A 24,591-nucleotide genomic window follows, 5' to 3' on the forward strand; every position below is an offset into this window, starting at 1 on the left:
TTTATCCCAGGAAACATGGCTAGGACAGTCCCTAGGGGCCAGGGGCTTACCTCATCCCGTCTCCTTCCCTCACCTGGGCAAGGGCGGGTCCCACGGAGCAGGGGTGAGGCTGCGTTCTGCAAGAGACAGGCCCTGATGCCCCTACCTTCTCCATGTCTGAAATACCTGCATTGGCCTGTCCTGTGGGGAAGGGGTGGGGCCTCATCTGATTCCTCCTCCTTGCCTGGTTATAGGGGTGGGGCCTCATCAGTCTCCTCTTCCCCCAGTACACCTGGGCAGGGCAATCTCATGAAAAGGTGGGGGAAAAGGCGGGGCCTCATCCTGACATGTCCTCCTTTCCTGGGTGGGGAAGTCCCAGGGGAGGGGTGAGGCCTGATCAGGACTCCTCCTCCATGCTGAAGCTGCTGCGGCGACTGCTGGCCTTGGAGACTGCAGGGGATACTGAAGAAAGCAGGGGATCGGAGGCAGCCCGCAGTGGGGACAGGGCGCCCCCTGACAGTCCCCCCACCACCCCCTCCTCCTCCTCCATCAGAATGTCCTCCAGCCCCAGGTGGAAGGGGTCCCCCAGATCCCCCAGGTGGTCGCTGGGAAAGTGCAGGTCCAGAAGGGCATCTGAGGGTGGCGCTGGGGGCTGCTGATGGGGAGTACTCTGGGCAGGTCCCCCCGCTGCATGAAATGTTGCTGTGCCTGGCCTGCCCTCCTCTTCAACATCCAGCTGCTCTGGCTTGAGACTGTCAGAGGCTGAAGTTGTGGCCAGTGAGAGCAGCCCTGGGGTGGGAGGCACTGGCAGACCATGGATCTGGGCCTGCAGTTCTAGCTCCTGCAAAACGTAGGGGGGTGGGTGGTGGGGGTGGGATAAGATGGAGTTCAGAGTCCCTCAGAGGCAGAGGATATAACAGTTAAAAGGGTAGGCTGCCTGGGTTCGAATTCAGCCTCTGCCATTCACTAGTTGCGTAACTTCAGGCAAGTTGCTTACCGTCTCTGAGCCTCAGAGTCCCAACCTAGAAAGTGGGTATAATAATGGTCCCTGTCTCACAGGATTGTTGTGAGGATTAACTTAGTAAACGGAGATAAGGCTCTTGTCATAGTGCATGGCACAAGATAAAACACTGTGTCTGTTAACCAATATTCATTATTATTCTTGCTAACGTTATGATTACTACTTAACATCACCATCATCGTGTGAGTCAGGAAGCCTGGGGATCCCCCAAATATGCCAGAAGGAGAAATCCTAGCCTGTTCTCCCTCTGCCTCTGCCTCCAGGAAGCCCCCCTCACCCCTGCCACCGCCTTCTCCTTCCAGACCTGAATTCGGAGCTGCAGGCTGCGGTTGGCTTGCTCCAGGGATCGCTGCCGGCTCTCCAGGTCTTTGGAGCGCTGTTGCTCCTTCTGCAACTTGCGGATGTAATCCACAGAGGCTTTCAGGATGGTGCCCTTGTTCCAGCGCATCTCCCTGTGGGGCCCAAGGGGGAGGAAAGAAGGGAATGCTGCACATGGAGTCTCTCGGGAGCTGAAGGGGGCGATTGCACCAGGTAGATGGAGCACCCCGCCACATGCCTACAACTTGAGGCAGAGGGACATCAAGGGTACGGAATGCTCGGATGAAAACCACCTGCCTGGAACCTTCCAGTGACGCCCCATCACACCCCGAACCCAGAAAGCCCTCTCTGACCTGATCCCATACTGCTCCTCTTACCCATGCCCATCTGATTCATCTCACTGCAGCCACACTGGCTTCTCAATGCTCCTAGAACATGGAAAATCATTCCCACCTCAGGGCCTCCATCCCAGCTCTGCCCTCCACCTTGAACACTCTTCTCTCAGACACCCAGATGGTTCCTGCCTCACCTCTTTAGGCTCTTTATTCAAGTATCTCCTCATCAGTTGAGGCCTGCCCTGTCCCCACCCTCCTCACCCCAAACTGTGACCCTCCCCAATATCCCATCTTCCCTCCGTTCTTGATTCCTCTCCACAACACTCATCATAACCACCGGAGTTTACATATTTATCTTCTTTGCTGTCTGTCTGCCCCCACTAAAACATCAGTTCCATGAGGTCAGGGATTTTTGTGCATTTTGTTCCCTCTGGTATCCTCAGGGCCTAGCATGGTACCTGGCACAAAGCAGAAGCAGCTCAATACATTTTTTGAGTAAATAAAGGAGGTACTAAATAAGCGGAAAACTGTCTATGTCGTACAGGGGGGCAGATGACGTGGACCATAATGTCATGGACCATAATGTCATGCACCTAACATTTTAGATGGGAACACGGTGAGGGGCTGCCACCCTGCTCAGGGTGAGGAAAGCTGGGTGAGAAAGGGGCAAAGGAGCAGGACTGCCTGGGTGGTTCCCACTTAGGGCGGGCCCACCCGGGAATGACTTTCAGGGAGTGGGGCCCCCACCCCACCTTCCACCGGCCTGGGGCTCCTGGCCCAGACTCACGGGTCACTGGACTTGGGGATGAGGGTGCCCAACTCCTTGATCCTGTCGTTAATGTTGAATCGCCTGCGACGTTCAACTTTGAAGGCGGGGGAGAGAAAGAGAAAGTGGGAAAGGGTCGTCAATAGGCTGAGAAGCGAAGAGGAGAAACTGGGGAATTGGGAGGCTGCTGCAGGGAGAGGCCCCCAAGGAAGGCCGGGCGCAGAGTGAGGCTGGGCTGCACAGCACGTGGGCAGGAGCACGCGCTCTCACTCACTCAGGTTGTGATTGTCTTTCTTCTGCCGTTCCTTCAAAAGGGCCTTGGCCTCTGTCTCTGGAAGAGAGTGCAGGAGGTGGTCAGGGCCTCTGGGCCTGGGAAAGATGACAGACGACGGTGGGCAGCATGTGCAGCCACTGGGGTAGGCTTTGGTGGGCGCAGGCAAGGGAAGTGCCACCATTTTTACAGTTTTTAAAGAAGCCATGGTGACAGGCCACTTGTTAAACCCAAGAGGAGAGGGAGTGGAGTGAAAGCAGGACCACGGGCCATATGGACAAAGATGGCAAACAGCCCCCATTTCTGTCTGTTTAAACCCTCTTCCCTTAGAATCAGGCCTGACCCCCAGACCTGGTAGATATGGGGCTCACCCTGGGGTATATGATACTTGCACGGGGCCAAGACCCTAGCCCTTACCAGAGATCTCCCGTTTGATATTCGGCAGCTCAGCTGGACAGGAGTTGCTGACAGTGATGGCTGGCGTGGCCACGCCCTGACTACTGTACACATCAAGCAGATTCCCTGACACAGGCAGCTGCAGGCAGGGAGAGCAGAAAAATGATGGTTGGAAACAGACCCCAGGCTTGGCCCCTTCTTCGACCAGGTTCCTGACCCTCCACACACCCCGAAGATGGGCCCCCTCATGCAAGGATTGGCTGGCCCAGCATGGAAACCCTTCCTTCTCCTTCAAGGGAATTTCACACAGCCACTCAACAGGGAAGACAGGGTCAAGGGGACCTACCCTGCTTTGCTGGGGGACTAGAGCCTGCCTGGCCTGCTCATCGTGTCCCCACAGCCCCTCGAATCCCCCAGTGACTTCTGAAGCCCCTCTCCCAAACCCCGGCACTGGCTCTGAGAAGTACCAGAAAACCACCCTTCTCAGGTCTTTGTCAGCTCCAATGCAACATTTCAGCCACTCCTAGAGCTACATTCCAACTCAGCATTCTTGGAACACTCCAACCCAGTCTTCTCAGACCTTGGGAAATTGTCATGGCAACATTCCACCCAAAATCTGGCCTTTCGGAGAGCTCCAGCCCAATCTCCAGTCTTTTGCTGTGACTGCGTTGCATATAGTCTCCGGCTGCCATGCACCGAAGTTCTGATCTGGCACCCTCTTGCACATTCCGATCTCTCAGGATTTCTCGTCCAACTACTCAACAAGCACTGTTTTTATGTCAGCCTAGTTTTTTTTTTTCTCTTTCACACTCTCCTGGATACACCCTAGGGCAATGAACTAATCCATAAGTAATCAGTCCCACCTCTTGATGAGTTTTCATCTCCTGAAACCCCCACTAGACTGCTGGATCCATCCAATCTCTAGCTGTGCCCAAATCAATGAAAAATCCTGATAAATTGGTACCATTTTTACATGTGCTTCTATCCTCTTGATAAGTTGGAAAGAAGTAAAGCTATAGGCACTTGGTATGTCCCAAAACGAGTTATGAGACTCTTGGAATGTTCAGAACCAGAATGTTAAAATTCATTGGTGCATCTCCTGCTCTAGAAAGTTTTATCAAGTCTTTACAAGGACCCAGCCTCTCGGCACAGTTCACTTTAAGAGATGTGGTATGTTCTAGTCACTTCAAGGTCCAACCACATCATATCTGGACACCTTTGGCATATTATGTTCCAATCACTTCATGGTCTGCGTGTGTCTTCATGACCTGAATGTCCTGGTACATTCAAAACGCTACAAGATAATCTGTATAACAGAGAGCTTCTCTGTTAATTTTGGCCTATGTTGTTAGAATTAAGATTATACCTTGCATGTTTAGAATAAGTTTCTGTCCATCTCTGCACTAAAAAATTTAGAGAGTTACAAGCTCGAAAGTGCTATAGAGAAACATCACTTAGGGGAGGAAGGTGGAAGTGTATTTATGTTGGAGTGTAAGCATGTGTGGAAGCCTCGCAGCACCAGGACTTGGCCCTGTTCTTAGAGCATCCTCTATCCATTCTCTACCTGTCCTGCTTCAAGAGTTCCAGCTGGCCTGCTGTGAAGCCAAGAGCTACTTTGGAGTGCTGGCTGCAGGATTAAGCCAATTCTTATGCAACTGACTCAGTTCTTAATGGCCATTTCTTCTAAAAAGTTTCTTTTGTGTGTGGGGGAGGGTGTGGGTCTTGGGATAGGGGTGAATTTGAGGTTTAAAGTTTAAACTAGAAATAAGATGATGTGGTCTGCTTGCTCTCTGTTTAGATAGGCTTTAAGACCAATTGGATTTACATGGCGGCCAGGCCAGAGAATGGTAATCGATGACTTGTGTGCAGACAAGCATTTATCCAGGTTGCATTGTCCAAATTGGTTTTTAAAGCTCCAGGTTACGTTCTTACACAAAGAAAAACATTCAGTAAACGTGAGACAAGTTTAGGAAAACTTAATAAAAAGAAACCTGTCTTATACTCCAAACAAACAAACAAACAAAATGCTACAAGAGTCCCACCTCTTGGTCCCTCCCACAGTGAAGCTTCAGTGCTTCGGTATGCCCTAATAGCTCCATGAAGTCCCCACCGTGTAGATATCAAAATCTACAAGGTTCACCTCTCCATGCAGTGCAACATGGCCCCAGGGCACTGGTGTGCCCCATTCTCAACATACAGCCTCTATCTCTATCTCAGTACAATCCAAGGTGACAGTCTCTTATGTACACAGCTAGCCTGCCTGGGTGTATATAAGATATCCCTCAGTGATAGACAGATGCACTAATTTTTAGACCAACCTCCCATCTCAGGGCCTCACCGTGCTGGGGAGCTGCAGCCCCGTGGTGCCTCCAGGCAGATAGCTGAGCATCTCATCGTTGTAACTGGACTCCAGGCTGATGATCTCATCGATGACATCATCAATCTGGGAGAAGAAATATGGAAGAGCCTTAGAAGAAGCTGGGGCAGGGGGAGCATGGGAGGGTCGTCTGCAGCCACTCACCTCCTTCTCTGAGCTAGACCCGATGGTAAGCAGTGCCATGGGGCTGTTGGGAGCACTGCCAGTGGGGCCAGTAGCATGGGCAGCCTCAGGGGCGGGAAGTGGCTGGGCACTAGCAGCCCCCGGTGGTGGGGTGAGGGCCTGGGACGCCAGCTTGGGCCCAAGTGTGGTGGACAGGTACTGCTTCACCTGCTGCCGGCGCGCCTGCTGCAGGTGATAGCGCGTCGGGTTCTCCAGATGGGTCTGTACCTGTGGAATGTGGGGGAGACAGGATGGGAGGGAACAAGGCAGAACAGGGCTCAGAGGGGTGACCCTGAGCCCCAGCTTGCCCCTCAGAAGTCATCTGTTCCTAGGCTCAAGATGGCAAACCAGGCCCAGAATCTGAGAACCCTCTCCCACACCCAAATACTGATTAAAGTCTCCCCTAGGACCCAAACTCCCTTTCTCAGAGATCCTTCACAGCCCTCAAGATCTACCCATGGGTGGCAGAATCCTTCACAGTTTCTGGAGCACCCTGTCACAGTCCCCAAGAGGCCCCCCGCAAAACTAGTGACCCCACCTAACAGACATGGGAACTATACATGGCTTCCCAAGACACTCCAATGGCCAAAGAATTCCTAATGCATAACCATATGTGAAGTGCTTCCTACAAAGCCACTTCACAGACTCCAGGGCCCACTCAGGGCACTCATGAGCCTCCATGATCCACCAAGACATCCTATGACTCGCAAGAACCCCTCACAACTCCACAAGAACGCCTTGGAAACCCTAAACACAATGGGATACTAGCACAGCCCCCTTTTAACAGTACCTGAGACCTTCCTTAGAGCCCCTAGGACCTCGTCCCAAAGCCACCAGGACCAATCCTCAGTCACCAGGAGCCCCTCCCAGGGCCTCTGGATGTCACCTTACCTTGAGCACCTCCCTGGGCACCTGAGCAGGGGGAGGACGACCCAATGTGTGGCCCCCAGCAGAGACGCCGACCACAGAGATGGCAGGAGAGGCAGGTGCAGGACTAGGGAAGGGAGAGGCTGCAGCCTGTTCCCGACGCTCACGCCTCTCCTGCTCCTGGGCCTGGGCCCGCATTAGCTGCTGCCGCAGCAAGACCCGCGATGAAGAAGACGACGACATGGCAGGGGTCCTGGAGCCCCCTGCAGAAGGTGATGCAGAGAGTGTAGCTGGGGTGGCTGGGGTGGCCTGCAGTGATATTGGGAGGCTGTGGAATGGGAAATACGGGGCCACAGGTAAGCTAAAAGTCTCGGCCCAAGCCTAAGGAGTCACAGTGTGATGAAGCAGACATAGGAACCTGGCCTGTTCTCTGCCTTCAGAAGCCACAATGTGGAGGGGAGATAAAGGAACCAGACCTGGTCACAACCCTCAGGGGTCACAGTCTGGTGGGGGAACTTTAGCCTGCAGTCCTTATGGTGAAGCCTGGATTTGGGCCTGTTCATATATCAAGCGGAGATACCATTGTTCAACTCTGCGAGCTATTTACAGGAGAGCAGAAGGAAACAGAATTGAGGTTGTGGGAGTAGATACGGACACAGAGGGCTCATTAAGCTCAATTTGGGGCTGGAGATGCTCCCTGAGCTCCTGGGGGTGGGCATCAGGCTATATGGGCAACCGCAGGCCCTTCTTCCTCCCCTGCCTGGGCCTCTGGTCCCAGGAGCTAGTCAGTCTTGAAAATCTCAGAGATTTCACAATCCTCCCTTCCTGCCCCTCTTCCAGGTCCCCTCCCCTCTCTTAGAGCCCAGGCCCATGACTCAGCACATTTAGACTTTCAAGCTTGGGGGAAAGAAGAGACCAGCAAGGGTTCTTCAAGTGCTGGGAGTGGGTGAATTTGTTGAGTTGGGGGGAGGGTGACCAGGGGTTATGGGAACGGCTCCGCCTACTTGGGGGCTGGGCCTGAGCAGGCCACACCCTGTGTCTGGGAACTCCAGGCACGCTGCAATTTTTATCTATGAATGGATGTGCAGGTGGGGGAGGAAGCAGGGGAGATTTTGTCTGAGATACTAGAATCCTAGCTTGGCCTCCTGCTTTCCACATGCTCTTTCTGGCTCTTAATTTTACTATCTGAAAAATTCAGGCTGATGAGAGAATGGGTTGGGCTGGCACTGAGGGCCTCTGCCCGTCAAGAGGGGATGGAGGGGCCTGAGGAATTGGGAGGGGAGTCAGAGAGAGGAGACATACCTTGAGCGTAGCGATAGGGGCTGGCTTTTGAGCTCGTAGAAGCTGTCAGGATCAAGGACGTTTTCTAATTCGATGTCAGCAACAATCCCGGATTCCGGAAGCAAAGAGTTCAGGCTGAGGGTGGGGGGAAGGCAGGGTGATGGTCAGTGATTGTATGGAGACGTCATTCCCCTGAGAGAGACAAGAGACAGAGACAGAAGAGAAAAGAAGAGAAGAGAAGCATACACCAGGAGAGAGGAGAATAGAGTGTATCCCTCACATTCAGCCACTTTGCTGAAACCACCACCATGAATTCCCATGTCTTCTCCCCTCTCCACTCTCTTTTGCTCCGTGTTACCCATAGTTCCTTAAGATTAAAAATAATAAGCGTGAACCCCAGATCCTCGATCTAACAATCACCTGGGTGTACAACCTGGGTTTCAGGAGAATAGAAACGAAGAATTGAGGAATGACAATTCACTTTGTGGGATTCCTGACTTTGCATTCAGAGTTCTCCCAGCCCCCACACCCCCCATTGTTTTCCTGGCTGCTGAATGTGAGACCACATAGGTCCACAGGCATACTGCACGGTAGGGGCTTCCCTCCGCAGAACAGTCCATTGTAACACAAACTGAATGCATCACAAAGAGAACTGGGGTAGCTGATTCACTTTACTGAAGGATCCACTACTTCCCAAAAGAGCACCCGGCCACCAACCCTGCCCCAGCCAGAGTTTGTGGGATGTGAACACGCATCCAAAAACAAGATGGAAATAACAAAGGCTCCCCTCAGTCCAACAATCTGGATTGACAAGAGGGAGAATTTGGGTGGATGATCTGCTTTATAGGAACATTCTTTTCTTGGTCAGAGGAGCTTACCCAGCACTCTCCAGTTTTTTCGATAGATCAAAACACAAACACACCTCCAATACCAACACCCACTGACACACAAACTAAGAAGCCATGTACACCAGTCCCTTTCAACTATCGCCACTACTGTGATGATCTAGGTTGCTATAAAGGCATCAGGAGATGGTAAATTCATATATTGAAAGGCTCCTGCTCAACCCTCCATGCTGGCTGCAAGACCCTAGTGTGTAGGGGACATTAACATGCAGGCAGATAGATATGCATCCTTGAATTTAGTCAAAGATTTAGAATCCTGAGATTGTCGTTGAATTGCCCCTCCCCAAGAATCTGTCTTCCTCCCTTTCCTCACTCACAGACGGGGCCCTAAAACCACCCCAGGAAGTCGGGAAGAGGAAGCTGGGGAGCCGCTGAGCTCAGCACAATCCCAGGCAGAAAGTAGGCGAAGCCCCCTCCCATGCTCACACTTCCATTGCACAGAAGTTGGAAGAGGTGGGCACTGGAATGAGCAGGGTATGGACAGAGAAGGCTGGGGCTTCCAGGCCCACTGATGGAAGTGAGGCTAAGAGGTCAGAGAGGACCCACCCAGGCAGGGATGGTGCAATTGGTGCTCATTCCAGCTCTAGGGTCAGATTCAAGATTGCCTCCAGGGCCTGAGAGACAGACTGGGAAGGTGAGATAAAAAAAAAAACACCTCTGTGTCTGTGTGTGTGTAGGGGGTGAAAGGAGCTGGCTGAGAGGCTAGGGCAGGTGGCAACAAGAACAAGACCCTCCTCTGGGTTCCCAAATAAGGTCTGAGGCCTTCTCTGGGCTAAGAGGTAGCACCATCTCCATTGCCTGTCTGTCTGACTGTTTCCCATTCAAGCCCCTATGGGGTGTGGGAAGAGGGCTTTTCCACTACCCAGCTGGATGGGTGGGCAGGCGAAGGGATTATTCTGATCAAGTCTTGATGAATGTTGCTTTTCTTGTTCACTCACACACACTCACAAGGCTGGTCCCACGCAGTATATCCGAGATACCCCCAAATCCCTCCAGAGTCATTTTATCCCCAAACACAGCCTCCAGCAACCAGCCACTGGGAGTCACCAAGCTCCCAAGACAGCACTTCTATCTCCCAGGACGCCTTCTCTGAGGGAAAAAGTCCCTTAAAAATCAGTGCCTCACCTACAGAGTGCCCCCTCAAATTCATTCCCCTCATATCTGACTCAAAGACCCCAAATTCAGCCTCTAGTCAGAGTCTCAGTCCCTGAAGTTCAGCTACCCTAGACTAGTTTTTGGACACAACAGAATCAGCCCCTCGAGACCGAGTCAAGGGCCCCCGCCAAATCTGAACTAGGCCTCCCTTACTGCACTTCCACGACTCCTTTAAGCCTCAGTCCAAGCAAGCCACCGCCAGATTCCTTAGGTGCCCCCCCAAGTCAGGCGCTCAGACGTCCTCCAAGACTAGGCCGGGGCCTCCAATCACAGTCCTGGGCCCCCGCTGCCCCCAGATAAGGCCCCCGGGAATCCCAGTTAGCACTACCGGTCCCAGGCGGTCCCGCACCTGAGCAGCTGGGCCGAGTCGGCCGGCCTGCGCTCCTCCAACAGCACGAACACGGCTCGAGGGCCCTCCGCGCTGGCCTCTACGCCGTCCCGAGCTGGCTCGACCGCATGAGACATGACGCCCGGCCCCGGGCGAGCCCTGCCAGGCCGGTCGGGCCTCGGCCCGGTCCCCCTAACAAAATAAGAGTCCCCCTCCCCCGCTCGCCACCGCCTCCTCCGCTAAGCCATGGAGCGAGCTCTGCGCGGGCGGGCGGCGTCGGGGAGATGGGATGGGCTGTGAGTCATCCCCCGCCCAGAACGGACCAAACCGCCCCCCCAACCTAACCCCGGACGACCGCCCTCCTCCCCCTCGTCCTCTTCCCCCTCCTCCCTGGGCTGGGGAAACTCCACAGGAAGTGACCGCACTGAGGATAGACAGCTCGCTGGGCCACGCCCTCTGGGTGAGGCGGCCAATCGTTGAGGGGTGGCTCAAGGGCCCGCCCTAAGCTACGCCTCCGAAGCCGAGAGAGAACTAGATTCCGCAGGCCCTTATTCCGAGAAGGGGGCACCGAGGCCACGCCCTCAGAGACAGAGGCAAATCAATGAGAGGTAATTAGATTGAACCACGCCTCCTCCTCTCAAATTATCCCTCCGCAAGATATTAAACCGCTCCTTGGGTCTTCTGCGCCTGCGTACTGATGGCCAGTCTGCGCGCGGAGGGTCTCCAGGACATGCTTCTAGCTTCGGAAACGCGCCCCCTATAGGCCAATATTCATAGTATCCACTCTCTAAACCGCGCTACAACTTTGATCTAGCGGTGCCTCCTCAGCCAAAGCCATATAGCCTTGAGGCCTAGGCAGCTACATTCCCGGAAGGTGCGCGCCAGAAACCCCACCCTTTTGGTACCTACAGTCCAGCCGCCCAGCTGGTTTTCCTGGAAGCGGTCCGCCTACTCTATGTCATTTAGAGCGGTTGTTGTACTAGGTCGTTGCGCTGCACTGTAGGTGCTTAGTGAATCCTTGGCAGATGGATGCATGAGTGGAAGGATGGAAATTAGATCTGGCCCCTTCTGTGGTTGACTTCTGGAATTATAAAGACCAAGGTTTGAATATGGGCAAGGGACTTCCCCTCTCTGAGCCTCAGCTTTACTGGTCTGTCAAATGGGGGTCATAATACCTGTTTGACAGGGTTGTTATGAGGATTGGAGGTTATTTTTGAATAGTGCTAGCAGGTTGTTTGACATACAATAATCTCTCCAAAAACTGATTCACTCATTTGAGCACTGATTTAACATTTATTGAGCTCCTCTGTGTGCTAGATACATGCAAGCCGGCTTGCACACAGCAGAGGGTCCCACCCATACGTTCAGATGCACAGTCAGCTCACAAAATACCCAGACCTACAACCTTCCCTTTATCCCTCCCAACATCCCGAGATCATGCTCATCAGTTGGACCACTGGGAACTTCGCTGAGTGCCCATTTGCCTTGCACCTTCCTGTATTGGCACCCTTATTTCCCAAGTTGGCTTGGTAAACACGCACATCCCCATATGCTCACACACAAACATTACCCACATAATAAAGACAATTCTTCCCAAAATTAATCTTTAAAAAATCAACACATTACCAATAAAATTTGCAAAATGAAACTTGTAGACCTGATGTTAAAATTCCTACGGTGCCTTAAATACACAAGAATATCTAATTTTATAAAAGAAAAAGAAAGAGGAGGGCGTCATCTTACCAGATTCAAAATATCTGACAAAGCTCTAGTTATTAAAACATTGTGGGACTTCCCTGGAGGTCCAGTGGTTAGGACTCCGCGCTTCCACTGCAGGGGGAGCGGGTGGATCCCTGGTCGGGGAATTAAGATCCCGTGTGCTGAGCAGCCAAAAATAATAAAATAAAATAAAATAAAGTAAGCACAGGGAAATACAACCATAAAAAGAAACATCGTGTTATGGGAGTAGGAATAGAAAACTAGATCAATGATACAGAAAAAAAAATCCAAAAATCCACCTAGGTATTGTGGGAATTCATAAATGACAAAAGTGATATTTCAAGTCACTGGGAGAGAGATGAACTATTTACTAAAGTAGTTTGGGGAGAAATGAGTGTCTTTTGGGGGGAGTAAATTAGATTCCTAATTTACTCAATTCAGAAAAATTAATTCCAGATTGGCTAAAGACCTAACCATTAAAAAAGAACCTATAAAAAATATCAGAACAGGGCTTCCCTGGTGGCCGCAGTGGTTGACAGTCCGCCTGCTGATGCAGGGGACACGGGTTCGTGCCCCGGTCCGGGAAGATCCCACATGCCGTGGAGCGGCTGGGTCCGTGAGCCATCGCCGCTGAGCCTGCGCGTCCAGAGCCTGTGCTCCGCAACGGGAGAGACCACAACAGTGAGAGGCCCGCGTACCGCAAAAAAAAAAAAAAAAAAAAAAAAAAAAATATATATATATATATATATATATATCAGAACAAAATATATTTGGAGACTATGTTTAAGTCTTTGGCAAAAAAGTAGGCCTTCTTAAACAGGATACAAAAAGCGAAAGCTATAAAGAAAAGTAACAATAAGCAACATTTATCGGTCATTCTTGGCATTTTATCTGTATTCATTCATTTTAATCCTCACAACAGACCTCTGAGGAGGGTTCCATTTATTTTCCCAACCTACAGATTAGGAAACCAAGGTACAGCAAAGTTAAGTCACTTGCCCTAGGTCACACCAGTTTATAAAACCTGGGATTGGAACCCAGGCACACTTTTTAAAAAAAAATTTTTTTTTTGTATTTTTCTTAGTTTGAATGAGGCTGCCATCTTCTTTTTTTTTTTTTTTTGTGGTACACGGGCCTCTCACTGTTGTGGCCTCTCCCGTCGCAGAGCACAGGCTCCGGACGCGCAGGCCCAGCGGCCATGGCTCACGGGCCCAGCCGCTCCGCGGCATGTGGGATCTTCCCCGACCGGGGCACGAACCTGCCTCCTCTGCATCGGCAGGCGGACTCTCAACAACTGCGCCACCAGGGAAGCCCGAGGCTGCCATCTTTTTTTCCATTTATTTATTTATTTTATTTATTTATTTTTGGCTGCATTGGGTCTTCATTGCTGCGTGCTCTCTGTCTCTGTCTCTGTCTCTCTCTGGAAGCTGGGGTTTCTTTGCAACGCAACTGAGGAGCGGGGTGAATGGGAGATATGTAGGGAGAAGAGAGGGCAGTTGGATGGTGAAATTGGGGATGTTTATAGAGAGATATGAGGGGTGATTGAGGGTGGTTTGGGGTCTATTACAGGACAGTTGGCACACCACTAAAGGACCACCACGTCTTCAAGAGGAATGGGGCTGTCAGAGGACAGTTTTTTTTTTTGTTTTTTTTTTTTTTTGCGGTAGGCGGGCCTCTCACTGTTGTGGCCTCTCCCGTTGCGGAGCACAGGCTCCGGACGCGCAGGCTCAGCGGCCATGGCTCACGGGCCCAGCCGCTCCGCGGCATGTGGGATCTTCCCAGACCGGGGCACGAACCCGTGTCCCCTGCATCGGCAGGCAGACTCTCAACCACTGCGCCAGCAGGGAAGCCCCAGAGGACAGTTTAAGAGTGCAGGTGGCAGCTATTGGAGGGTAAATTGGGAATACTCTCCGGGGGATTGGAAGATGGTTTGAGATGCAGTTGGAGGGACTATGGAAGGTTAGTGTGTGGTCTTTTGTAATTTAAGGAGTTGTTAATAGAACTGTTAACTGTCACAGGATAGTGTGGTAGCCTAATGCCCCCCCCAAAAGATATCCATGTCCTAATCCCTGGAACCTGTAAATGTTAGCTTATACGTCAAAAAAAAAAAAAATGGTTTGCACATGTGATTAAATTAAGGATTTTCAGATAGAGAGATTATCCTGGATTATCTGAATGGAACCTAATATCTAATTGTAATATCTAATTGTAAGCCCTTATAAGAAGAAAGAAGAGAGACAGATTTGACAAACCATAAAGGAGAAGGCATTGTGACCACAGAAGCAGAGATTGTAGTGATATGGCCACAAGCCAAGGAATGCCAGCAGCCACCAGAAGCTGGAAGAGGCAACAGATTCTCCCCTAGAGCCTCCAGGGAGAGTATGGCCCTGCTGACTCCTTGATTTTGCCCAGTGGAATTGATTTTGGACTTCTGGCCCCCAGAACCATGAAAAAGTAGATTTCTTTCTTTTTTTTTTTAATTTTTGGCCGTGCCACGCAGCATGTGGGATCTTAGTTCCCCAGCCAGGGATCAAATGCACTCCCCCTGCATTGAAAGTGTGGAGTCTTAACCACTGGACTGCCAGGGAAGTCCCATAGATTTCTTATATTTTTAATCCACCAAATTTGTGGTAATTAGTTACAGCAGCCACAGGAAACTAATATAGATTTTGGTACCTGGATATGTGATGCTGCTGTGTCTTAGTCTGCTTGGGCTGTCATAACAGAATACCACAGACTGTAGTATTAAACAACAGAAATTTATTTTCTCACAGTTCTGGAGGCTAGAAGTCCAAGATCAAGGTGCCATCTGAGTTGATTTCTGATGAGAGCCGTCTTCCTGACTTGCGGATGACTGATATTTGCTGTGTCCTCACGTGGTCTTTCCGTTGTGCATGTGCACTCCTGGTGTCTCTTCCTCTTCTCATAATGACACCATTCCTATTGGATAAGGGCTCCACCCTTATGACCCCATTCAACCTTAATCATCTGCTTAAAAACCCTATTTCCAAATACAATCATTTGGGGGGTTAGGGCTTCAACAAATGAATGGGGGGGTTGAACACAATTAATTCCATAACGTGTTGCAACAAATACCTAAAAAAATTGAAGTGGCTTTGGAATTGGATAGTGGGTAGAGGCTGGAAGAATTTTGAGGCACATGATAGAAAAAGCCTAGATTGCCTTGAATAGACTGCTAGGAAAAATATGAATGTTAAAAGCACTGCTGGTGAAGGCTCAGAAGGAAATGAGGAGCACAGTAGAGAAAGCATACATTGTCTCAGAGAATACGTATATCATCATAAACAGAATATTGGTAGAAATATTAATGTTACAGGTGCTGCTGTTAACAGGGCTCAAGGAAATGAGGAACATGTTATTGGAAACTGGAGAAAAGAAAATCCTTATTATATAAGGCAGAAAACTTAGCTGAATTGTGTCCTACAGTTGTGTGGAAAGCAGAGCTTGTAAGTGATGGACTTGAATATTTAGCTGAGGAGATTTCCAACGAAAATGTTGAGGTACTGCCTGGTTTCTTCTTGCTGCTTATAGTAAAATGTGAAAGGAAAGAGATAAATTGAGGGAAGAACTGTTAAGCAAAATGGATCCAGGATTTAATAATTTGGAAAATTCTCAGGCTGTCCAGATTGTAAAAGACATAAAATTTAGGAGATTCACTGTCAGGAAAGTATGCTCTGGAGAGAAAGCCAAGGGTGTGGCTGAACAGCCTTTTGCTAGTACTAAAGAGATTTTGTGTGTGACTCATGGATCCTCTCAACCATCTCAGTAGAAGTCAGGAATAGAGATGGGATTATCCATGAAAAATTTGAGGAGAACCCTCTTGTCTAATGATGTGAATCCTTGTGCCTTCCATGGGAGATCCAAAAGATTTTTCAGAATGTTATACTGACAGAAACACTGCCTGATTGGCTTGAAAAAAAAAAAGAGATAGGATGAAATTAAGGAAGGATTTTGGACTCCCAAAATTTTACTGGAAGGATACAGGCTAAAACTACTCAGCAGCAAACATGTGCTACCCTTCAAGGGAAAGAAAGAATGACTCTTAGGACACAGCCTTGAGCCCAGAGGTAGAGCATCAAGCCACAGAGGATTTATTATTCCCAGGCCTTGAAACTGAATGAAACTTGCCCTGCTGGATTTCACCATTTCCTGGGACAAGTGACACTTTTGTTCCTTCCGTTTTCTCCCTTTTGGAATAGGAATGTCTATAACTCTCATCCTATGCCTGTCCCACCACTGTGTTTTGGGAACAGATAACTTGTTTTCTAGTTCCACAAGTCCAGAGCTGGAGAGTAATTTTGCCTCAGGGTGGATCATACCCAGAGGCTCACTCATACCTGATTTACATTATTTAGATGATGAGATTTGAAACTTCTGAGCTGATGATATTAAAGTCAGATTTTGAACTTGAGTTGATGCTGTAATGGGTTGAAATTTTGGGAGTATTGGGATAAGGTACATGTGTTTTTCACATAGAGTGGATGTGCATCTTTGGAGGCCAAATGGTGTACTGTTGTAGGCTGAATGATGCCACCACCAAAGATATGCACATCCTGATTCCTGGAACCTTTGAATGTAACTTAGATGGAAGAAAGAGAAGAAAAGAAAAAGAAAAGGGACTTTGCAGTTTGTAGATGTGATTAAGGTAAGAATTTTGAGATGGGGAGATTATCTTGGATTATCCAGGTGACTCTAATCGTAACCATAGTGTCCTCGTAAGAGGGAGGCGGAAGCAGATTTGACAGAAAAGAAGGCAATGTGACAATCAAGCAGAGATTGTAGTGATGTGGCCACAAGCCAAAGAATGCTGATAGCCACCAAAAGAGGAAGAGGCAACAAGCAAATTCTCTCCTAGAGCCTCTGAAGGGAACATGACCTGGCTGACACCTTGATTTTGGTCTTTTGGCCCCCAGAACTGAGAGAATAAATTTCTTATGTTGTTTAAAATTTTTCTTATGTTTTAAACCACCAAATTTGTGGTAATTCATCACAGCAGCCACAGGAAGCTAATATAGATGGCTTAGGGGTAGATTTGGGGTTGTTGGAGGGACTTAGGGGTATGCTTGGAGGTGATTGAGGGCAGTTTGAGGGTATAATTGGGGCATTTGAAAGTGTTTGGGTACAGTTGGAGCCATCAAAGGGAAGACTGAGGTGGGGTTGGGGGAGTCACCAGAGTGTGGTTTGGAGGTATGGTTCTTGAAGGGTGGTTTGGGTGGTACGATTGGAGAAAATTGGAAGATGTTTTGTGGTTATAGTTGCATGTCCCTTAGAATCCATGGGGAGATTGGTTCCAGGACACCCCCATATGTGAATACCAAAATCCAAGGATGTGCAAGTCCCTTATATAAAATAGCATAGTACAGTTAGCCATCCGTATCCCTGGATGTGGGACCACTGGATATGGAGGCCAACTGTTATTTAAGACAGCTATAGCCGTCATTGAAGAGTGGTTTGGAGGTATAGTTTGAGGCTGTAGCTGTGGGACCAAGGGAAGGTAGTTAAGGGGTATTTAGAGGCAGAGTTGGGGGCTCTCGGAAGGGAAATTGGGGGGGCGAGATTTGTAATTATTGGAGAGTAGTTTGGGATTAGAGTTGGGTATCACTGAAAGGGCACTTTGGGGATATTCTTGGGATTTAGAGGGCAGTTTGAGGGTAAGGTAGGGTCAGTTGGAAGGTTTGGGGTTGAAGGTGAGGACCTGGTTGGGTAGTTTAGTGAGGAAGTTTGAGGATCAATAGTGTGGTTTGGGGATATAGTTGAAGGTTGGTGGGTACAGTCTGGGATGTAGTTCAGCGGCCTGTTTGGAGGTCTGGATGTCAGAGGGATTTTATGCGTTATAGTTGAGGAGCTATTAGTAGGTGATTTGGGGGGCAGTGAAAGATCATTGGAATACTATTCTCAGCAATAAAAGGAACAAACTGCTGATACATGCTACAACATGACTGAACCTCAAAAACATTATGCTAAGTGAAAGAAGCCAAATACCAAAAATCCACATATTGGATTTAAAAGGCAAATCTATAGAGACAGAAAGTAGATTAGCAGTTGCCTGGGAGTGGGAATGGGAACAGAGATTTTTTGTTTCTTTTTTTAACATCTTTATTGGGGTATAATTGCTTTACAATGGTGTGTTAGTTTCTGCTTTATAACAAAGTGAATCAGTTATACATATACATATGTTCCCATATGTCTTCCCTCTTGCATCTCCCTCCCTCCCACCCTCCCTATCCCACACCCACTATCCAACCCCTCCAGGTGGTCACAAAGCACCGAGCCAATATCCCTGTGCCATGCGGCTGCTTCCCACTAGCTATCTACCTTACTACGTTTGTTAGTGTGTATATGTCCATGACTCTCTCTCGCCCTGTCACAGCTCACCCTTCCCCCTCCCCATATCCTCAAGTCCGTTCTCCAGTAGGTCTGCATCTTTATTCCTGTCTTACCTCTAGGTTCTTCATGACATTTTTTAAAAAATTCCATATATATGTGTTAGCATACAGTATTTGTCTTTTTCTTTCTGACTTACTTCACTCTGTATGACAGACTCTAGGTCTATCCACCTCATTACAAATAGCTCAATTTCGTTTCTTTTTATGGCTGAGTAATATTCCATTGTATGTATGTGCCACATCTTCTTTATCCATTCATCCGATGATGGGTACTTAGGTTGTTTCCATCTCCGGGCTATTGTAAATAGAGCTGCAATGAACATTTTGGTACATAACTCTTTTTGAATTTTGGTTTTCTCAGGGTATATGCCCAGTAGTGGGATTGCTGGGTCATATGGTAGTTCTATTTGTAGTTTTTTAAGGAACCTCCATACTGTTCTCCATAGTGGCTGAACCAATTCACATTCCCACCAGCAGTGCAAGAGTGTTCCCTTTACTCCACACCCTCTCCAGCATTTACTGTTTCTAGATTTTTTGATGATGGCCATTCTGACTGGTGTGAGATGATATCTCATTGTAGTTTTGATTTGCATTTCTCTAATGATTAATGATGTTGAGCATTCTTTCATGTGTTTGTTGGCAGTCTGTATATCTTCTTTGGAGAAATGTCTATTTAGGTCTTCTGCCCATTTTTGGATTGGGTTGTTTGTTTTTTTGTTATTGAGCTGCATGAGCTGCTTGTAAATTTTGGAGATTAATCCTTTGTCAGTTGCTTCATTTGCAAATATTTTCTCCCATTCTGAGGGTTGTCTTTTGGTCTTGTTTATGGTTTCCTTTGCTGTGCAAAAGCTTTGAAGTTTAATTAGGTCCCATTTGTTTATTTTTGTTTTTATTTCCATTACTCTAGGAGGTGGGTCAGAAAGGATCTTGCTGTGATTTATGTCATAGAGTGTTCTGCCTATGTTTTCCTCTAAGAGTTTGATAGTTTCTGGCTTTACATTTAGGTCTTTAATCCATTTTGAGCTTATTTTTGTGTATGGTGTTAGGGAGTGATCTAATCTCATACTTTTACATGTACCTGTCCAGTTTTCCCAGCACCACTTATTGAAGAGGCTGTCCTTTCTCCACTGTACATTCCTGCCACCTTTATCAAAGATAAGGTGTCCATATGTGCGTGGGTTTATCTCTGGGCTTTCTATCCTGTTCCATTGATCTATCTTTCTGTTTTTCTGCCAGTACCATACTGTCTTGATTACTGTAGCTTTGTAGTTTAGTCTGAAGTCAGGGAGCCTGATTCCTCCAGCTCCTTTTTTCGTTCTCAAGATTGCTTTGGCTATTCGGGGTCTTTTGTGTTTCCATACAAATTGTGAAATTTTTTGTTCTAGTTCTGTGAAAAATGCCAGTGGTAGTTTGATAGGGATTGCATTGAATCTATAGATTGCTTTGGGTAGTAGAGTCATTTTCACAATGTTGATTCTTCCAATCCAAGAACATGGTATATCTCTCCATCTATTTGTATCATCTTCAATTTCTTTCATCAGTGTCTTATAATTTTCTGCATACACGTCTTTTGTCTCCTTAGGTAGGTTTATTCCTAGATATTTTATTCTTTTTGTTGCAATGGTAAATGGGAGTGCTTTCTTTATTTCACTTTCAGCTTTTTCATCATTAGTATATAGGAATGCCAGAGATTTCTGTGCATTAATTTTGTATCCTGCTACTTTACCAAATTCATTGATTAGCTCTAGTAGTTTTCTGGTAGCATCTTTAGTATTCTCTATGTATAGTATCATGTCATCTGCAAACAGTGACAGCTTTACTTCTTCTTTTCCGATTTGGATTCCTTTTATTTCCTTTTCTTCTCTGATTGCTGTGGCTAAAACTTCCAAAACTATGTTGAATAACAGTGGCGAGAGTGGGCAACCTTGTCTTGTTCCTGATCTTAGTGGAAATGCTTTCAGTTTTTCACCATTGAGGATGGTGTTGGCTGTGAGCTTGTCATATATGGCCTTTATTATGTTGAGGAAAGGGGAACAGAGATTAAATGTATTTGGTGCCGCAACTAAGACCCGATGCAACCAAATTAATTAATTTAAAAAAGGTATTTGGGGGCTTCCCTGGTGGCGCAGTGTTTGAGAGTCTGCCTGCCGATGCAGGGGACGCGGGTTCGTGCCCCGGTCCGGGAGCATCCCACATGCCGCAGAGCGGCTGGGCCCGTGAGCTATGGCCGCTGAGCCTGTGCGTTCGGAGCCTATGCTCTGCAATGGGAGAGGCCACAACAGTGAGAGGCCCTCGTACCGCCAGAAACAACAACAACAACAACAAAAACAAACAAACAAACCAAAACCAAAACCAACAACAAAAAAAAGGTATTTGGGCATGAGGGATCTTATAGGGATAATGAAAATGCTCTAAAACTGGATTGTGGTGATTGCTGCACACTTTGGTAACTTACTAAAATAATTGAATTGAATTGCATGCTTAAAATGAGTGACATTTATGATACGCAAATTATACCTCAATTAAGTTGTTTTAAGAAAAGATCATTGTCACAACAATGTGAATGTACTTAATGCCACTGAACTGTACCCTTAAAAATGGTTAAAACGGTAAATTTTATGTTGTAGATATTTTACCACAATAAAGAAAAATGTAATAACTGCAAAAAAAAAGATTGTTTGAGGATGCTTTGTAATATATTAGAGTCACTGAAGAATGAATTAGGGTGTGGATAAGAGTCATTGGAAGGCTTGAGGGACACATTTGGGGTCACTGGAGTATGATTTGGAGGTTCAGTTGGGTAACTACAGAAAGTTAGTGGTTATGGAGGTTTGTTGAGGACTTTTGGAGAGTCCCTCAACTTCGGGGTTGGAGTTTGGATCAGTGGAATGTGGTTTGGAGGTGGAGAGGGTGTTGGAGGGTAGTTTGAAGTGCGGCTGGGGGATCCACCTTGAGTAGTTGGGAGGTCATGGGAGTTTTGCCAGGAGTGGGGTTGGTCAGTGGAAGGTTTGGTGGTGGTGGTGGTGGTGGTGGTGGGAGTTCATGGACCATGGTTTGGAGTTAGAGCACGTGACTGTTGGAATTGATCTGGCGTGCAGGTGGGGGCCACTCCAAAGGTAGTTGAGAATGTTTGGGGTGGTGTTGAGGGCTCTTTAGTGCCATTTGGGGATCAATAGAGTATGGTTAGGACGGTACATGGAGAGTGGTTTAGGGTCATGGAGGGTGTTTTGGGTGCATATTGGGGGTAGAGGGAGGGTGATTTGGAAGTGATCTTCGGAGGTTAACAGTTTCAGGGCTGATTGTAGATGGTTTGGGGGAACAACTTGGGGGTATTGGAGAGTAGCTTATTTGTACATTTTGGGTGTCCAAGGAAGGCAGATTGGGGGTACTGCTTTGGGATCAATGGACGATAGTTTGGGGATACAATTTGGGAGATGATGGAGTGTGGTTTGGAGAGCATTTGGGGCACCGGAGGGTAGTTGGGGGAATTTAGAAGTGTGGTGGTGGCTGATAGAAGGCAGTCTGTGGGTAATTCTTGGGTGCTCATTGCGGGGTGAATTGGGGTGAGGGGCGCTAGTCTGATCACTGAGGGGGCGTGGCCTCGGTAGGGGACAGCTCCACGGCCCTCGAGAAAGCGTGTGCGCAAGCGCTCCGAACTGGTTCGCTCTTGGCGCTCCCAGGGCAGGGAAAAAAAAAAAAAAAGAAAAAAAGAAAAGGAAAAAAAAAAAAACAAAAAAAGAAGATCCGAACTGGCGCCTGCGCACTTGGTCTCCGCCGCTGCTGTGGTCTCGCGCCCCGCCCCCTGTCTCTCCCCCCCCACCCCGCCCCTCCAGGCTCGCGCTCAGCGGCGGGGGTGGCGGTGCCGCTGGGAGCGGACAGACCTGAGTTGAAGGTGGGGGGCCGGGGTCCACTGCCCTCGGCCGAGCGGCTGCTACCCTCCCACCCTCCCCGCGCCCCCCGTCTGGCCCCCAGGGTTAATAGTCGCACGGCCGAACGCGGCCCACAGGCAGGGCGCGGAAGGGTAGTAGGCACGAGCCCGGGAACGAGCTGGGGGCAGCGAGGGAGGGGCGCTCCCACCACTCTTTCAGGCCTGCACCGACCCCGCCTACGCCGCGGGGCGAGGACCCTCGGTGAGTAACGCCCGCTTGGGGTTGGAAGGGAGGAGACGGCGGGGTGAAGGCCCGGAAACACTGACCTGGGATGTACCTGCTCGTGCACCCCCGACCTCTGACCCCGTGGTCTCCCCCTCGACCCCTGCCTTACCTGGCTACATCTTTTTTTAACCTCGAACCCCGGCCAGTCTTGGCCCCAGGAGCTCTGGTCTGACCCCTGACCTAACCATATTTTGGCCTGGTGTGATCCTCAACCCCTGTTTTGTACCTCTAAATCCAGTCCTGACCCCAAACCCCATCCAGTTATGTTCTCAGCATCCTTGACCTGACCCCAGATCCTTGCCTGACCCTGTTCCATCTCTGAAGCTCATCGTGCCTTGTCTTGATCTCCCCAGTTTCTGTCCTGATGCTTGACCTGCCTATTCTCTTGTCCAGTCCCTGAACTCCTTCCAGTCATGTCCTGTACCCCTAACCCCAGTCTGATCCAGGTCTGTCCCAATTCCTGACCTCTGACTTATGTACTTTCTCCCCACCCAGTACGATCCCCCGGGTCCCCCTCCTGTCTCCTGAACTCCATCCTGGCCCACCACCTTTAGACTGTCCCTCTTGCCTCCTGCCATGTCCCTGCCCCCAAACCTATGCTGTTTTCCCTTGTCTTCTCTTGGCCCATCACTGTCCTCGTTCCTATCCTCATTCTGTCGTGGTCTTTTCCTGTTCCTTACCTCCACCCTGAACCTGCTCTTTTCCCTATCCTCTTCCTTGAACCGCTGTCTTGGCCTGTCCCCCATCATGTCTTCTGACTACCGTTTTATACTGATCCTGATCCCTGCCCTCCTCTTTTGTCCCCTACTGTCCCCTACTTTTTCTCTGGCCTTTGTCCATCCTAGCCCCAGGCCAGTGTCCTGGATTCTTCTCTGTCTTATCTTTTGACCTCCATCCTACAACTCTGATTCTGTTTTGTCCCTTATACCCCTTCCTGTCCTGAGTCTTCATTCTGCCCCAACCCCAGGCCCCTGTTTTGCCCCTTCCCATGCCCCTCCACGCTGTTCAGATCTACCTCCTTCGTAACACCCACTTTCCATCTCCTCTGAGCCCAGAAGGACAGGGGTTCCATTATACCCTGGCCATGAACTTGGAGGTTCCACTGTACCTATTATCTCTGAAATTCATCCCAAATGCTTCTCTTAGCATGTGATTTCCCCCACCCAGTGATCTCACACAGAGCTTGCATTTCTCTCCCTGCCCCAGGAGGGCATGGAACTCTTCCTGTGCCCCCTACTCTCTCCACGTGTGAAAGAACACCCTAAATTATTCAATGACTCTCTGGGAGTCTTTGAGGTCTGGGTCATGTTTCCAGCCTTGCTAGGTTGGGGGCTGCCCCATGTAGGGGTGGGGGACTCAGGGGTATGTGTGAGTCTTCTAGATCACGTTACCTCCGTCTCCTGGTCTTGATCCCAGGTGCAGTGATCCCTGCTTTCCTGGCCTGGAAAAAAGTCCGTCCTAGGCCAGAGGCTTCAGGGCTTGGTAGGGGTAGGATGGGGGCAGGAGTTTATCCTCCTCCTGTCAGCAGTGAGCAGTACAAATCTTGATGCTGAGTCCATCCTACCTCTGTGGGCAGGTCTGTGTGTATTGGGGGGCCTCTGTTAGAATCAGGCCCATCCAGTAGTGACAATAACAACAACAAGAAAAATAAGAAGTTCTCTTACTGTCTGAATCACCTTGATTTTGAGGACAGACAGGGAAAATTTGAATAGGAAGTAACATGTCATTCAATTATGTTTTATTACCGTATTTCTCACAGAGAATAGTGAGAGTTTGAATAATGAAATATCAGACCTGTTTCATTTATCCAAAACAGGTATCCAAACCTATTAATAACAGCACACACATCCCTCACTGTCCCAGTATATTTGGTACACAAGTTCTGAGAGGGAGAGTTTGGATAGTTCAGACAGTGAAAGATATTAAGTTATCTGAAGTTATTTTGTTTCTGCATTTTGCAGAGTGAGAAATGTAGGGAGAATTCAGATAACGAGGGGTAATGGCTCTAACTCAGAAATGTATTCAAATCTGTTCATTTTCCTGTGCTCCAGTGGCAAGAGTTGGGATAGTAAGGGTACCGCATTTTATAAATGTATTTGGTTCCTCTATTTTGCCTGGTGAGTAAGGAAAGCTCAGAGAGTGAGGGATAC

The 24,591-nt window shown here is 48.8% G+C and overlaps 1 protein-coding gene across 1 annotated transcript; it reads right to left on the reverse strand.

Moving 5' to 3' along the window:
• Window positions 1–376: 376 nt before the first annotated feature.
• Window positions 377–10,298, reverse strand: TFE3 (transcription factor binding to IGHM enhancer 3). The gene is made up of 10 exons (XM_065901398.1): window positions 10,183–10,298; window positions 7,795–7,908; window positions 6,517–6,820; window positions 5,608–5,853; window positions 5,425–5,529; window positions 3,108–3,225; window positions 2,694–2,750; window positions 2,441–2,516; window positions 1,305–1,452; window positions 377–820 (listed from the first exon to the last, which is right to left on the reverse strand). The coding sequence occupies exons 1-10, from the start codon at window positions 10,296–10,298 to the stop codon at window positions 377–379; spliced, it is 1,728 nt and encodes a 575-aa protein (XP_065757470.1).
• Between the last annotated feature and the right edge of the window lie 14,293 nt (window positions 10,299–24,591).

The sequence above is a fragment of the Phocoena phocoena genome, chromosome X (assembly GCF_963924675.1).
Source record: "Phocoena phocoena chromosome X, mPhoPho1.1, whole genome shotgun sequence".
Lineage (NCBI taxonomy): Eukaryota > Metazoa > Chordata > Mammalia > Artiodactyla > Phocoenidae > Phocoena > Phocoena phocoena.

Bases quoted from the DNA above. Each gene is read 5' to 3' on its own strand.
- TFE3 (XM_065901398.1), bottom strand. From the start codon at position 10,298: ATGTCTCATGCGGTCGAGCCAGCTCGGGACGGCGTAGAGGCCAGCGCG. The intron at 2,751-3,107 runs GTAAGGGCTAGG...ACTCTCTTCCAG, and splicing joins TATCAAACGGGAGATCTCTG to AGACAGAGGCCAAGGCCCTT. The intron at 2,517-2,693 runs GTGAGTGAGAGC...CCGCCTTCAAAG, and splicing joins GAAAGACAATCACAACCTGA to TTGAACGTCGCAGGCGATTC.